The 13,990-nt window shown below is 47.4% G+C and overlaps 1 protein-coding gene across 4 annotated transcripts in view; it reads left to right on the forward strand.

Annotated features, from left to right (window-relative positions):
- SLIT3 (slit guidance ligand 3) overlaps nucleotides 1-13,990 on the forward strand; it is a 703,024-nt gene that overhangs the window by 137,437 nt on the left and 551,597 nt on the right. For all 4 annotated transcript variants that reach the window (XM_081520700.1, XM_081520701.1, XM_081520699.1 and 1 more), the window contains one exon: nucleotides 2,564-2,635. In XM_081520700.1, the coding sequence (XP_081376826.1) occupies nucleotides 2,564-2,635 (72 nt within the window). The remainder of the gene's footprint in view (nucleotides 1-2,563; nucleotides 2,636-13,990) is intronic.

Below are 13,990 nucleotides of genomic sequence, written 5' to 3' on the forward strand. Positions count from 1 at the left end.
TTAAAAATGGTTAAGATGGTCAATTCTATGTTAAGGCTTTTTTTTTTAACCACTATTTTTAAAAATGGAAAAGAGCACGGGGAGTTAGGTGGGGCAGGGAATTTGAGCTCCCTTGTCCAACTTGCCAGCCTTTTCTCTGGCCTCCTGCCAGTCAGGAGTGTCACCAACAGAGTGTGGCTGGTCCACACTTGCCCACACTCAGTGTGAAGCCCTTCAGGGCTGAGCCACTGGCTTCTGACCAAAGCCTCATTCCTTGAGGTCGTAAATGCTTCTCTCCCACATGCTTTGCCCTTGTAAACTCCCTTCTGGTGTCCTGTCCCTCTCAAGGTTTTATCTGTTGACCTGGAATAAAAAAGGGCAAATAACAATATCCAACCCCCCCCACCCCACCCCCTGGAATCACAGCTGCTTGGAGCACAATGAGAGTGTGTGCTTTGGGGCCCGAAGCTGGGAAGAAGGTCACCGTCTCTTCTCTTCAGTTCGCTTAGCTCTAAGATGGAATAACATGATTATTCCATATAGCCAAACATGCATAGTTTAAGCAGAGAAATTCAGCCATCTGTAAACTGGTCTTTGTGCTGGGAGACTCTGGGGAGTAAGAATCTGAGGATTCTGAGGAGATTTGGGGACACTGGTTTGGCCTTCAGTGATTAGGCTGCATAATGACATTTGCTGACAAAGGTCCATCTAGTCAATGGTATGATTTTTCCAGTAGTCATGTATCGATGTGAGAGCTGGACCATAAAGAAAGTCGAGTGAAGAAGAATTGATGCTTTTGAACTGTGGTGTTAGAGAAGACTCTTGAGAGTCCCTTGGACTGCAAGGAGATCAAACCAATCAATCCTAAAGGAAAACAGTCCCGAATATTCATTGGTAGGACTGATGCTGAAGCTAAAACTCCAATACTTTGGCCACCTCATGCGAAGAACTGACTCATTAGAAAAGACCCTGATGCTGGGAAAGATTGAAGGCAGGAGGAGAAGGGGACAACAGAGGATGAGATGGTTGGATGGCATCACTACCTTGATGGATATGAGTTTGAGCAAGCTCCAGGAGTTGGTGATGGACAGGGAAGCCTGGCGTGCTGCAGCCCATGGGGTCACAAAGAGTCAGACACGGATGAGTGACTGAATTGAACTGAATGATATTTGGATAGAGAGGCCTGGGGTTGAGCATGGAGCATGCTTGCATGCCAAGTCGCTTCAGTCATGTCTGACTCTTTGTGACCCGATGGACTATAAACTGCCAGGCTCCTCTGTCCATGAGATTCTCCAGGCAAGAATACTGGAGTGGGTTGCCATGCCTTCCTCCAGAGGATCCTCCAGAGGATCTTGCTGACCCAGGGATCGAACCCGCGTCTCCTAAGTCTCCTGCATTCATGCTATCTGGGAAGCCCCAAGCATGGGGCAGGCTTTCCCTTTTGGCCTCACACTCCCGGGAAAGCAGCCTTCATGGGGGCAGCAGCAATGACTCACCATCCCTCGGAAGCTCAGGTGGCCTTCTTTACCGTGGGTATTAGCGTGGACCATTCTCAGGACAGAGTCTGGCTCTGCTGCTGCCATCCAGCGTGGGCTGTGCCTCCTGGACTGGCCTCCAGCCCCACTGCGCACCTAGATGGTGGTCGACTCCCCTGTTAGGCACCCAGGGCCAGCAGCGCTTTTAAGGGACCTGTGAAAATGGTTTAATTTCTTTGAAAATTAGAAGAAAAAAAGTGAGTGTTTAGGTCAAGTAAATGTTATATAATCTTAATGTATTTGTTTTTATACCAGCATAGTTATACAATGGGCTTCCCTGATAGCTCAGCTGGTAAAGAATCTGCCTGCAATGTAGGAGACACTGGTTTGATTCCTGGGTTGGGAAGATCCCCTGGAGAAGGGAATGGGTGCACATTCCAGTATTCTGGCCTGGAGAATTCCATGGACTGTATAGTCCACGGGGTTGCAAAGAGTCGGACACAACTGAGCGACTTTCACTTTCATAGTTATACAATACAATATTTAATTTTTTAAATAGAGGAAGGTGCCCACAAAGGCGAAAGTACCAAGGGCCCATTTTGGCCCTTGAACCCATGGTGATGTGCCCACTCTCTTCTCTGCTCCTATAATGGCTGCTGTCTGTCCTCCCCGCCCCCACTACCCACTTAGGATCTGGAATATTCTCTCTGGCATTTTATTTATTTTTAGGGACCCATTTCACATGCCAGTCCCATCCGTTGGCAATAGCTAAGCAAGCAAGTGGTGAGACGAGTTCAAAAGCCTATCTGAGGTTCCTGGGAAAGAACGTTGTCATCACTGAGTGACGTCTCTCTGAGGCTCATGACGGGGGAGAGAGAGCAAGCGTGTCGTGTTCCTGCTTTCCACCTACCTTTGCCTTTTATCCCCAACCTGACTCCACATTCTGCAAGATAGAATATGCCTTCCAGGTGCTAAGCATCCCATGATGAACGATCTAGAAGCCTGTAAGACCTACTGATGGATTGATTGAGGGGGGTCTGTGAATACCCTTGATCCGGTTTCACGTCCTCTCGACATCTCTTCACTTTCTTTTCCTTTTCGCCTTTCAGGCGCCTGAACAAGAATAAGCTCCAGGTCCTCCCAGAACTGCTTTTCCAGAGCAACCTGAAGCTCACCAGACTGTGAGTAGAGTGAACTTGCTTTCTCTACCTTGTGTCTTGCCTGCATTTGTTGATGCAGAGAATGTGGTTGCCTTAGTGCGGGGAGCCCTGACCACGTGGAGCTTGGCAGTGAGTCCGCACATGTGGACATCTGGAGCCCGGCTTCAGCGTGTGGGTCCCTGTGGGTCCCTCTCCTCCAGCCCACCTTTTCTGCTCCCTTCCTTCAGAGAGCCACTGAAGTGGCTGGTGAGCGCTGTGGACTTACGCTAGTGCGTCTCTCCTTTACCCAGAGGGAGGACATCCATCCTTTTACCTTGGGTCTGAATGTACCTCAGGGAAACGCCCTAAGTGGGGGCTTGGAGGTGAGTTGATTCTCACAAGACAGTCTCAGCAGGCAGTGGTTTGGATTAAACCTTTCAACCTTACCTCCTTGCTGGCTAGAAGGGTCCCTGCCCTGTGCCTGCCTCCTCCCACTGGCAGTCCGGGAACTCTGGGTCTGGAGGTCTGTGATTTGTGTGGGAAAAGAAAGAAACACCATGAACTTTGCTTTCTCTTCTGAATGGTCCAGGATCTAATGAAGCGGGGAGACTTGGAGATGTCTTTGGGTATTTATTCAGCATGAGAGTTTGGATACTCCAGAGCTGGAGAAACACATCCGGATGGAGAGTGTGATGCATGTCCTGGGGGTGTTAGGCAAATGCTGACTGTCGGCAGTGAACAGCTTCATGACTGCATCTGGAAGTCCTACTGGCGGTGACTAGTGTATGTCACGGGGTGAATTGCTTGCCCAAGGCTTAACTTTCTGGTTGGAGCAAAAAGTGTCTGGCTGCTTAGCAATCAGGCAGCGAGATTTACAACCTGGCTGGGAGGACTCTGACATTACTGGAGAGGTTTCTGCATGGTGGCCACCATTCCCATTTCCAATGGCCGTGTTTAATACCTGCGTATGCGGTCCACTGATGCGTGTAGGCTCCAGGATAAATTGGGAAATATAAAACACATGTTTGCATGTGCACTTAAGAATGAGTTCTGAATTAGGAAATTGTATCTCTGTCTGTACACACAGCGAGAGACTATACACATAAACGTACTTTAAGGCACTTTGTTGGAATAAGAGCAGGCTGGGGTTGGCCGGTATTTCTGTGCTACGGTGGTCTTGCTTGCCTTCTCTTGGATGCACCTGGACTTTGTCACAGTCTTCTCTGGGAGAAAGTGGGAAAGAGTACGCCTCCCTTTCCACTCTTCCACTCTTTATCCACCTTGATGGATGTGAGGGGGATGAAGTGCACTGTGTATCTGGCAGAGCGGAATAAGCAATACCGAATGGGCAGATGGGGAAACCACTCTGGTTTTTCCCTTCCTCTTCCCTGGAGAGTCCTTTCCTTAAACACTCACTTAATAGCTGTCTCTCCACCCAGCAGTACCTTGTGCCTTTCAGCCTGCTTTTAACTAAAGCACACAGACTGTGTGCCGTTCATCTGGACTCTCAGCACCACTTTCCAGGCAGACGGGAGGTGCCTGTGGGGCCGGGGCTGCTGGGCAGCTTTGAGCGGGTGGGGTCTGAGGGGTCTAGCTGCTGCAGGAGGTTGGAGGAGGGGTCTAGTTCCTGCTCCCCGCAGACATCAGGGGATGCCCATCTTGATCTGGGCAGAGGAGGCATTTCAGGCTGCGATAACAGGTCTCTGAGATGGAGGGTGCCAGGCCCAGGCAGGCAGCACAGAGCCGTGGGGGAGTCCAGTGTGGTGTCCTCATGGCCACTTTCTAACTGAGGGAGGTCAGGAGAGCCACTTTGTCTTCTGTGCCTAAGTGTCCTCACCAGTAAATGAGAGAGGCCCGCTCTTCCATGCATCCACCTCACCAAGGAGCTATCTGTACCCAAAGAGATGATGTTGTGCCTGCATTTTCTAGGGCTTAAAGTGCTCTGTACACATAATCAGCATAGATAACTATTGTTACTCCTGCAAGTCCCATTTTCACAACCTGTTTCTAATCTCCTTTCATGGGAGGCTTGAAGAGACGAGGAGCTGCCATGAGAACTGTGATCTGTTACATGGAGCTTTTGCTTCAAGCCAGAGAGCAGCGGTTGGAAAGGTCCATTCCTCTCCAGGTTCCTGGCCAGGCCCAGTGTGACACACATAGGCACTCAGGAATGGGTGGATAAATGATACAGGCCTCAGGTTATGAGCAGTGCGCTCAGGGAGCTTTGAATCTTTTATCCGTCATTCATTCAGGAAGCTTCTCCCAGGTGCCTGGCCTCTGTGCTGGATGTTGAGGTGCAGATATGAAGGATGCCCAGTTCTCTGTGTGCCCCGTCAGGACACACTCTGAATAGCTGCCAAAGAGCTGAGAGCTAAATATATCTTTTTTTCATTGAAGCAACTTTATTAACCTGGGTTTCGGCTATAATCAGCAATCCCTTTTTTCCCTCGGGGCTTGGTCTTTGATTTCTCTTAATGACCCTCTTGTGTCTTTGTCTTATTTTGTCAGCCACTCCAGGCCCTTTTTGGAAGTAAGCAGGGTGCAAATTAGAAATCAATAAATGTGCAATCATGAGTGTGTATACATATGCCACCGGCTCTGTTTTAAAAGAGCACTGAATCTCAATAGATGCAGCGAGCCATTTTCCAAGGAATGCTAAATGGGGCTGCTGGGTGGCTGTCTCCTCCACAATCTGCCATGAGGTTTAAGCAGCAATTCTGACAGACCTTCTCTTACTAGATGTGTAGACAAAAACTGCTTCATATTCAATGATTATCTGAAAAATACCTTTTGGAAAAGCTATGGTCATATTATAAGACAGGTAGTGATGGGAAAGGGAAATGATACTCATTGGGAACCTATGTTATTATAATATTGCTAGTAACTAGTGACAGAAATGTGACTAAAAGTGGTTTAACCTAAAGGGGAAATACGTTAGTTCATATGCATGAGAAGGCCAGTGGTTGTTATGGTTGGCTTTATTATTTTTATTTCCTTGAATAATTCTATATGTTTATTTTTGGTTGTGCTGGATCTTCCTTGCTGAACAGGCTTTTCTTTAGCTGCGGCAGCTAGGGGCTACTCTTTGCTGCAGTATTCAGGCTCTTCGTTGCAGTGGATGTTTTCCTTGTGGAGCACAGCCTCTAGGGCATGCGGGCTTCAGTCATTTTGGCTTGCAGTCTCTAGAGTACAGGCTCAATAGTTGTGGCACACAGGCTGAGTTGCTCTGGGTCATGTGGGATCTTCCCAATCAGGGTTTGAACCCGTGTCTTCTGCATTGGCAGGCAGACTCTTTACCACTGAGCTACCAGGGAAGCCCCTATGATTGAGTTTAAAAACAGCTGGATCCAGGGACATGGTGGTGTCATCAGGACTTCATCTCACTCCCTCCAGCCCTTGGAAGTGTGCACAGGATGGCAGACAACAGCAGAAGACTCAGAGAGAAGTAACCTAGCAACCAGGGTGGAGAAGGTGTCATTGACGACAGTCATGCAAAAAAGAACTGAGAGTCAGTTGCTTAACTTGGTCACACTTCCAACTCTGAGCAGATGACTGTGGCTGGTGAGACGATGGCCTCTGATTAACTAGTTGTTTGGTGATGAAGGTGTGTGGGTCCTGGGAATGGATTTCCCAAAGAAAATAATAATTCTGTTATCAGAAGACAGAGCAAGAGACCCCAAACTTAAACACATCTGACGTCTGCAAGTTTATTGAGCATCTAGTCTGTGCTGTTCCCTGTGCTTCCACTGAATGGCTTGGATCTTCACAATAACACTTCAAGGTAATAACGATAGCAAACACAGTGCATCCCAGATGCTCTTCCGAGTGCTTTACATGTAACTCGCTTATGCACCTAATGACGGTGTGGGGGTCAGGACTGGGATTACTTTTCCACAGACGGGAAACTGAGGCTCAGAGAGGTCCAAGGACTTGCCCAGCATCATACAGTTACTCAGTGACTGAGCCAGGAACCAAATGAGGGTAATCTGACTCCAAAGACTGTGTGTTCATTCTCCTACAATTAGCTCTCTGCCTCAATACGCCCATTTTATAGATGAGGAAACTAAGGCTTGGATTTTAAACTACTTGTCTGTATATCTCATATTTCTAAGCAGCAGCAGCTCTTTGGATTCTGCCTCAGTGCTCAGATTTCAGCCTTCACAGCAATTCTGCAAAGAGAATCATTATTAAATCTACTTCTAAAGCTCAGAAGAATTATCTGACCTACCTAAGTATTCTCTGTTTAGTTGTACAACCAGGACACCCTGGAATGGGGAACAGAGCGCATGTATGCTGCAGAGTATTTCCGTTTTCTGTCATGCTACATTGCTGTGCCAACTCTTGTGGGGAGCTGAAGTCATGCTACAAAGGAGAGTTTTTATCAGACCGTGGCTGGTTACCCACACCCCTCAGATGTAGCGCCATCGGATTTCTTGGTGCATGTGTATAGTAGTGATGTATGTACGCTCTTACTCTCTCCTTCAGTACACGGAGCATGCGCCATAGCATCCTAGAGTGCAGAAGTGCCCCGAGGCTTAGATAATACCATTGTGGTCTGTAGAACACCCAGCAAGGTCTCTGTCCCACGTTGGGCACTCAATAAATATTAGCTCACTCCAATCCTGAAGTTTTCAGTCTGTCTGCCCTCTGATAGAGGAGGATAAGAGGCTTATGGAAGCTTCCTGATGGGAGAGACTGACTGAGGGGGAAACTGCATCTTGAGAGTCTCTTGGGCTGCAAGGAGATCCAACCAGTCCATCCTAAAGGAAATCAGTCCTGAATAGTCATTGGAAGGACTGATGCTGAAGCTGAAACTCCAAAACTTTGGCCACCTGATGCGAAGAACTGACTCATTGGAAAAGACCCTGATGCTGGGAAAGATCAAAGGCGGGAGCAGAAGGGGATGGCAGAGGATGAGATGATTGGATGTCATCACTGACTCAATGGGCATGAGTTTGAGTAAACTCTGGGAGTTGATGATTTACAGGGAAGCCTGGCATGCTGCAGTCCATGGGGTCGCAAAGAGTCGGACATGACTAAGCAACTGAACTGACTGAATCCTGAGGTAGATTATAAGATTTTCAGGTGTCAGAGCTGTATTTCTGCTCTTTCTAGGTTTTCTCTCCTTCCTGACCCAGAGCTGATCTTAGAGGATGGCAGGGAAGTACAAGTGTTAAAGAACTGCCAATTACTTGTTATGAGACCATGGGCAAATTATTAATCCTTAACCTCTCTGGTCTCATGTTCTTGATCAGTAAAAGAGACTATAATAGAACCTCCTTCTCTAGCTTTTTGTAATATACTTGGAAACAGCCCAGGGACAACCTTTAGGATTGAAGATAGCGCACAGAAAGCGCTCAGTGAAAATGGCCATGGTTAGCTTCTGCCGGCTGACTGATAGGAGCGGTGCATATGCTGGGGCTTTGGCATCTCTGATGTCAGCATTTGAGAACCTGGCAAAGAGTTTAGGCTCGGAAATAGAGGAGGGTTGAGGGAGGTACCAGGAGTGGGATGATCCCGACCCTCGCACTGGCTCTGCCACCCACAAGCTGTGTGACCTTAGGCATGTTACTTCACCGCTCTGGGCCTGATTCAGAGAGGTTGGGATGGAGTACGGCCTGTCACATGGTCTGTAGGTTACTGATTTCTCCTTTTGTGCCTCTCCTTCCAGCTTTCTCTTTTACCAATACACTGGGGGAAGGAGTGAAAAGTTTCTGGTTATTTGGAAGTTAAGTGGTTCATGTTGCCAGAAATTCCTTCAAAGAAGCAAAAGACAAGATGAAAACAGTAATTAAAAGCTGTCTGCCTTTCCCCAGATTAGGGAGCTTTGAAGGGGATGAGAGGGACACGGAGTTTCGCAACTGCTTTTTAAGAGTTTGACTTTGCCAGCTGAGGCTGAGCAGACCTCGAGGTCCTTCTGGTCCATGTCTCCTGGATTCATGGCAGAAGAGTTCATTAGATAGTTGATAGTGGTTTAAAGCCTGACTGAAGAAGCAGCTTTACTAGCAACAGGACAGAGGCCCTCAGTTATTCTCCACACAGTCCTGCGAGGTATTTGGCGAATTTAAAAAAAAATGCCGCTGGTGTTAAACTTCTGTCACTCACTTGGGTCAGCGGAGTTGCAAGAGACTCGGGAAGCTGATCGCCAGGCAGCTGAAAACAATATGAAACGTGGCCAACCCACTTAGCCCCAGGTTACTGGGGCTGCTGCCCCCCTCCCAAAGAGTTGTGGGACCTCAGTTTTCACGGAACTTACTTGCAGTGAGCGAGCCATCCCCTCAACTGCCATTTTCTGCTCACTTGTACCTCCCCTTCATACTATCATTTTCTGCCCCAATCACACAGCCATGAGTATCCATGCTGTGTGCATGCTCAGTCATGTCCAGCTCTTTGTAACCCTATGGACTGCATTCCACCAGGCTCCTCTGACCATGGGATTCTCCAGGCAAGAATACTGGAGTGGGTTGCCCAGCTCTCCTCCAGGGGATCTTCCCCACCCAGGGATCGAACCTGCATGTCTTGTGTCTCCTGCATTGACAGGTGTGTGCCACTGAACCTCCTGGGAAGCTCCATGCCCCATATCCCCAAACAAACCAGAAGCTGCATTTCTGCATCTGTGCTTTGCTAAGCGATCTAATGTTTCTTTTTTTTTTTTTCTTTAAATATTTGTTTATTTGACTGCTTGGGGTCTTAGCTGTGGCATGTGGGGTTTCTTTGAAGCAGTCCAGTAGTGGAGGAAAAAGCCAGGGAACTGCCCAGACCTGGGTTGGGATCCCACCCTCTGCTGACTGACCCTGGGCAAGTGACCTCAACTCTCTCAGCCTCTGGTTGATCAGCTAGACAACAGGGATACTAATCAGAGCCCCTGTCTTAGTTTGCTGGGGCTGTGGCAATGAAGTACCTCAGACCAGATGGCTGAAATAACAGAAGTTTGCTTCCTCACAGCTTACAGCCTGGAAGTTTCCGATCTCAGTGCTGGCAGGGCTGGTTTCCTGAGGCCTCTCTCCTTGTCTTGCGGTTGATGGTCTTCTGGTCCTTCTGCTATGGTTGTCCTGTTCATGCTCACCCATGATGTCCGACCTTTTCTCATAAGGACACCACCCTGATGGCCACATTTAACTTAGTGAACTCATGGAAGACCCAATCTCCAAGCAGAGTGACATTTTGAAGTACTGGGGGCAGGAACTTGAACAAATGAATGAACACATTAGCACATAATAGATCCCAAGTGTTTACTGCATTTACTGCATATTTACTGTGAATCAGATGCTCTGCGATCTGCTTTCAGGTAGCTTGTCTTCCTGGGTGGCTCAGTCAGTAAAGAATCTGGTTGCAATGCAGGATTCAATCCTTCTATCTGGAAGATCCCTGGAGAAGGCAATGGCAACCCACTCCAGTACTCTTGCCTAGAGAATGGACAGAGGAGCCTGCCGGGGTACAGTCCTTGCGGTCTCACAGACACAACTTAGCCATTAAACCACCACCACCATTCTCAGGTTTAGGAGGTTAGATACTACATTATCCCCAGTTTAGACATAAACACCCGGAGTCCTAGAGATTTAGACAGCTTGCTCAAGGTCACTGGCAAAGCTAAATTTCAAACTCAGGCTTGCCCGAGTCCAGAGCCCACATCCTCACCACAATTTCCATCCTAGAGGTATGAGATGTTAGTAGCTAAAGTGCCAGCACCACCTTATAGAAGCTCAATTAGTGCTGCAGTTCTTTTATATCTTTGAAGCCCTATGTGAGCCCACATTTGTTGGATGATTGGAACCCTGTACCTCTACCTTCTGCTTCTCAGAGCTCCTTTTGCAGCCACCTGAGTCTTCCAATTCTGCACTAACCTTTAAAACATAAGTACATGCAATGTGTGTCTCCATAAAACTCTGCATTGATGTGAAATGGTGCTATAAAAGTGAAAAACCAGCGGAGAAAACAAAAACCATACTACTCAGTTTTCCAGCAGAGTTGTTATCTGATGTGGTAAAATGGTAATAGGATGAGGGGAAAGCCAATCCATCAGGGTGGTGGGGGCTTCAGAGACTGCCTTCCTGGAGCTGGAGACTTGTCCCGCTTCTGGGCCGGCCCAGCCTTCGGAGACCAGGGGACAGACGGTGAGACCAGCCTCACCATCGCAGACATGGGGTCACTTTTTCCAGGGGCACGGCTACCTCAATCTCAGGGAAAGAATCCTCACTCACTGGAACTCTGCTTCCTCCTCCAACATCCCCCCAATCCCCGAGCACTGTGGCAAGACCAGCCTCCCTTTTGCTTTACGACAGGCTTCATCACGTGCTTGAAGACGGGTTTAGCTTTAGTCTGCGTGTGGACAGATAATGGATTGCAGTGGGTACCCTGGCACTCTTGGGGTTTCTGAGTTGTGTGAGTTGCACTCACTGTAGTGCCTGAAGCTAGAGCGAGGGAAAGAAGTCAGGCAAGGTTTCTGTTCTCCCTTCACTGAGACTTTATCCAACTGAGCACAGAAGCCTGTGGCCTTGTTCACACAGTTGATTGTAAGGATAAATCTTTGAATTGCTTATAGACTCATCCTATCGAATAACAGAGCTAGAAGTAAAAGTTATCTGGACCAGCATTTTTCAACCTTGACTGCGCATCTGAATGCCTGGGAATCTGGTTAAAGTGTGGACCCTGGTTCTGCAAGTCTGGGGCCTGGGAATCTGCATTTCTACTTGACCACACTTGGCAGAGCAAGGATCCAGACTTCAGTGGTTCTTAGACTGGCCCATAGGAAAAAAATCCTTTGAGGTTCTAGTTAAAATGTTGATTCCCGGTCCATGTCCCCAAGGACTCTAGTTCATTAGATCTGGAATGAACCTAAGGATTTGACTCTGTAAGTAGACAATTTTGGTGTAGGTCACCCACCCGTGGGGCATGTTTTGGGAAACACTGATCTAGTACAATCCTGATATTTTATAGACTGGGGAGTAGAGAAGGCACCAAACATTTCATAAGCACCCACTGTGTGCTACACGCCTCATGTATTTGCCATCTTTGGTCCTCCTTCAAGGTAGGCGTGTTTGTGCCCACCACACAGATGATGAAACTGAGGCATGAGTTTAAGTGACTCACCAGGAATAAACCCAGGTTGTTCTGACCCCCAGTTCTATATATTTTTGTTTTATAATGTGCTGCTGGTGCTGAAAGACATCTTGAAAAAGACAATAGGTGGCTGGTAGGGGGAGGGGAGAATAAGAGCAGTCATGGAACTCTGAAGCTTTCAAGATTCAGGGTTTGTACTTTTATGCGCATATGAGTATATATGAACCTATGCTCGTATCTGAGATCTAGGATATTAAGACTTGAAACATTAAAAGAGAAGAATTTATAGACTTAAATGCACGTTTGCAAGTACCTTTCTAAGTTCCCTACAATTTATCAGAGATAGAGTGAGGTTTTACGTTTTCCAATTCTTTAGCCCTTTGGGCCAGCAGGAGAATCTTCTAAAGTGATCAGGCAATACTCGTACTTGAGAACATTCTGCCAGCTTGGAAAGTTTTTACATTTCTTTTTTTAAGAAAGAAAACCAAGCTGTGACTTTACAATGCTTTGGAATTACAGAATATGCTTGTAATTTTTACAATTCTGCACAGACTTCTTTGCCACATCTGGTTGATATTACTGGCAGGGATATATGGGGGAATAAGCATGGGCTGGAATGTGAAACATCCCACAAAATGAGTTTCTTATAGGTTGCTGTATAAAACATTTTGAGTCTCCCTCTCTTTGGAAGCATGGCTTAAGTGACTTCATGGATTTAGTATTTTATTTGGTTCGAAGGTAAAGGTTTTTGCTGGTCTACTTAGTGGGGGTTCCAAGATGATTTTCCAAGGATGTATGGAAAGGGTTAAGATTTGAGAGTGAGGCCATGGGTCAGAATGGGAAAAGCCACCCTTGGAGGAAGTCAGATCAACCTTTGATGAAAAGCACTGGACCCTGGTGATGGTTAGAGGCCTGGGGGCCAACTGAATTGCTACAGGAAAAGGAAGAATGGAGGGAGAGAGGGCTACATGTGTAAGGGCTTAGGAAACCTCGTGAATCTTCTCTCAGCTGGTAAGCTGGTGAGCATGAAACAGCTGATAGCAACAAGGAGTTGAGTTCTTGCAAAGCCAAAAGCCTTGGTCCATCTGTGGGAAAATGGAAAAATCAAACAAACTCCCAGGCTGGTCCCTGGCACATGATCAGTTCCCTACTGGGGACATTCTTGCCCAGTTCCCAGGTGGAGAAAAAACTGTGTGACCGGGGCAGTTCCGGCCTCCGTTGAACACCTACTGCGTGGGTGCGTCACAACCACGAGCTGGCAGTTGGGTGCTGGGTCCAGAATACAGACATGTCTAATCTCATCCCAGAGGGTATGAGCACGGCCCTTTCGCCACCTGGCTCCTTCTCAGGCTTCCTTGGCCGGGACCCACCTGCACAGTTGGAAACTTTCTGCAGAAGAACATGTGCTGTTCTCAGCACCCTGTGGCATGCAGTGGAGTTGGCCAGGCTTGGCTAGGCTGTGTGGACATCACCAAGGGTGCTCAAGTAGAGATCATGATGTCTGGTGGCCATACAGCCCTTTGCTGAACACGACAATCAGAGGCCAACCTTCACCCATACCTTTGGACCTCCTCCTCCCTGTCTAGGGTTAGAAACTCTCAGGGGGCTTGAACATGTCAGGGAAATACCACACTGCATATACAAATATATCAGCCTTGTTGACACGAGAAGACCCCAGGCACACATTCTTCAGTTGCATAAGTGACGCTACTGTACCCGCATCTCATAATCTTGACCTGTTTGTTCTCGAATCACATTCAGTATCAACAGAAACCTTTCTAAAGGGCCTAATCATCTCTCATTTTCAACCACCACTTGGGAATCCCTCCAGGGGACAAATAGCATTTTAATTTGATGTCCCAAATTCTAGCCTAATTTTGAACCACACACACATACTCAGAAGCCTGTGATGGTGACTTTCTTCTGACTGTCCTAGGGGCTCAGGATCCTGGATTTCGAGCATCAGTTTCCATTTGTGAGGTTTGCCGTCCGTTTACAAATCCTGGAGCCTAAAGCTTGTAATGAGAGTGTTGACACAGTATTAACAACAGCAAAACTATGATAACACAGTACTGTCCAAACCAAACAGAAATGGAGAAGTTTAAGTAAATTTCATGCTCCTTGCCTGAATGTGGTGTGCTGGGCCTGAGTTTTTGATTCATGGTTTAGAATAATATTTTAATGTTTTATTCATGATGTTCCTTTCTTTCCATCATTCCTTCTCTAATTCTCCTCACCCTGCTTGTGGTGATGTAGCCTGCTTGAAAGTCTGGATTTGTCTTGATTGGCACTGCCTGTTGTGTAGCCAAAAGTCCTCCCCATGGTTGGTTAATTGGA

Source organism: Giraffa tippelskirchi, chromosome 8 (genome assembly GCF_054371585.1).
Source record: "Giraffa tippelskirchi isolate mGirTip1 chromosome 8, T2T-mGirTip1v1.2.pri, whole genome shotgun sequence".
Classification (NCBI taxonomy): Eukaryota; Metazoa; Chordata; class Mammalia; order Artiodactyla; family Giraffidae; genus Giraffa; species Giraffa tippelskirchi.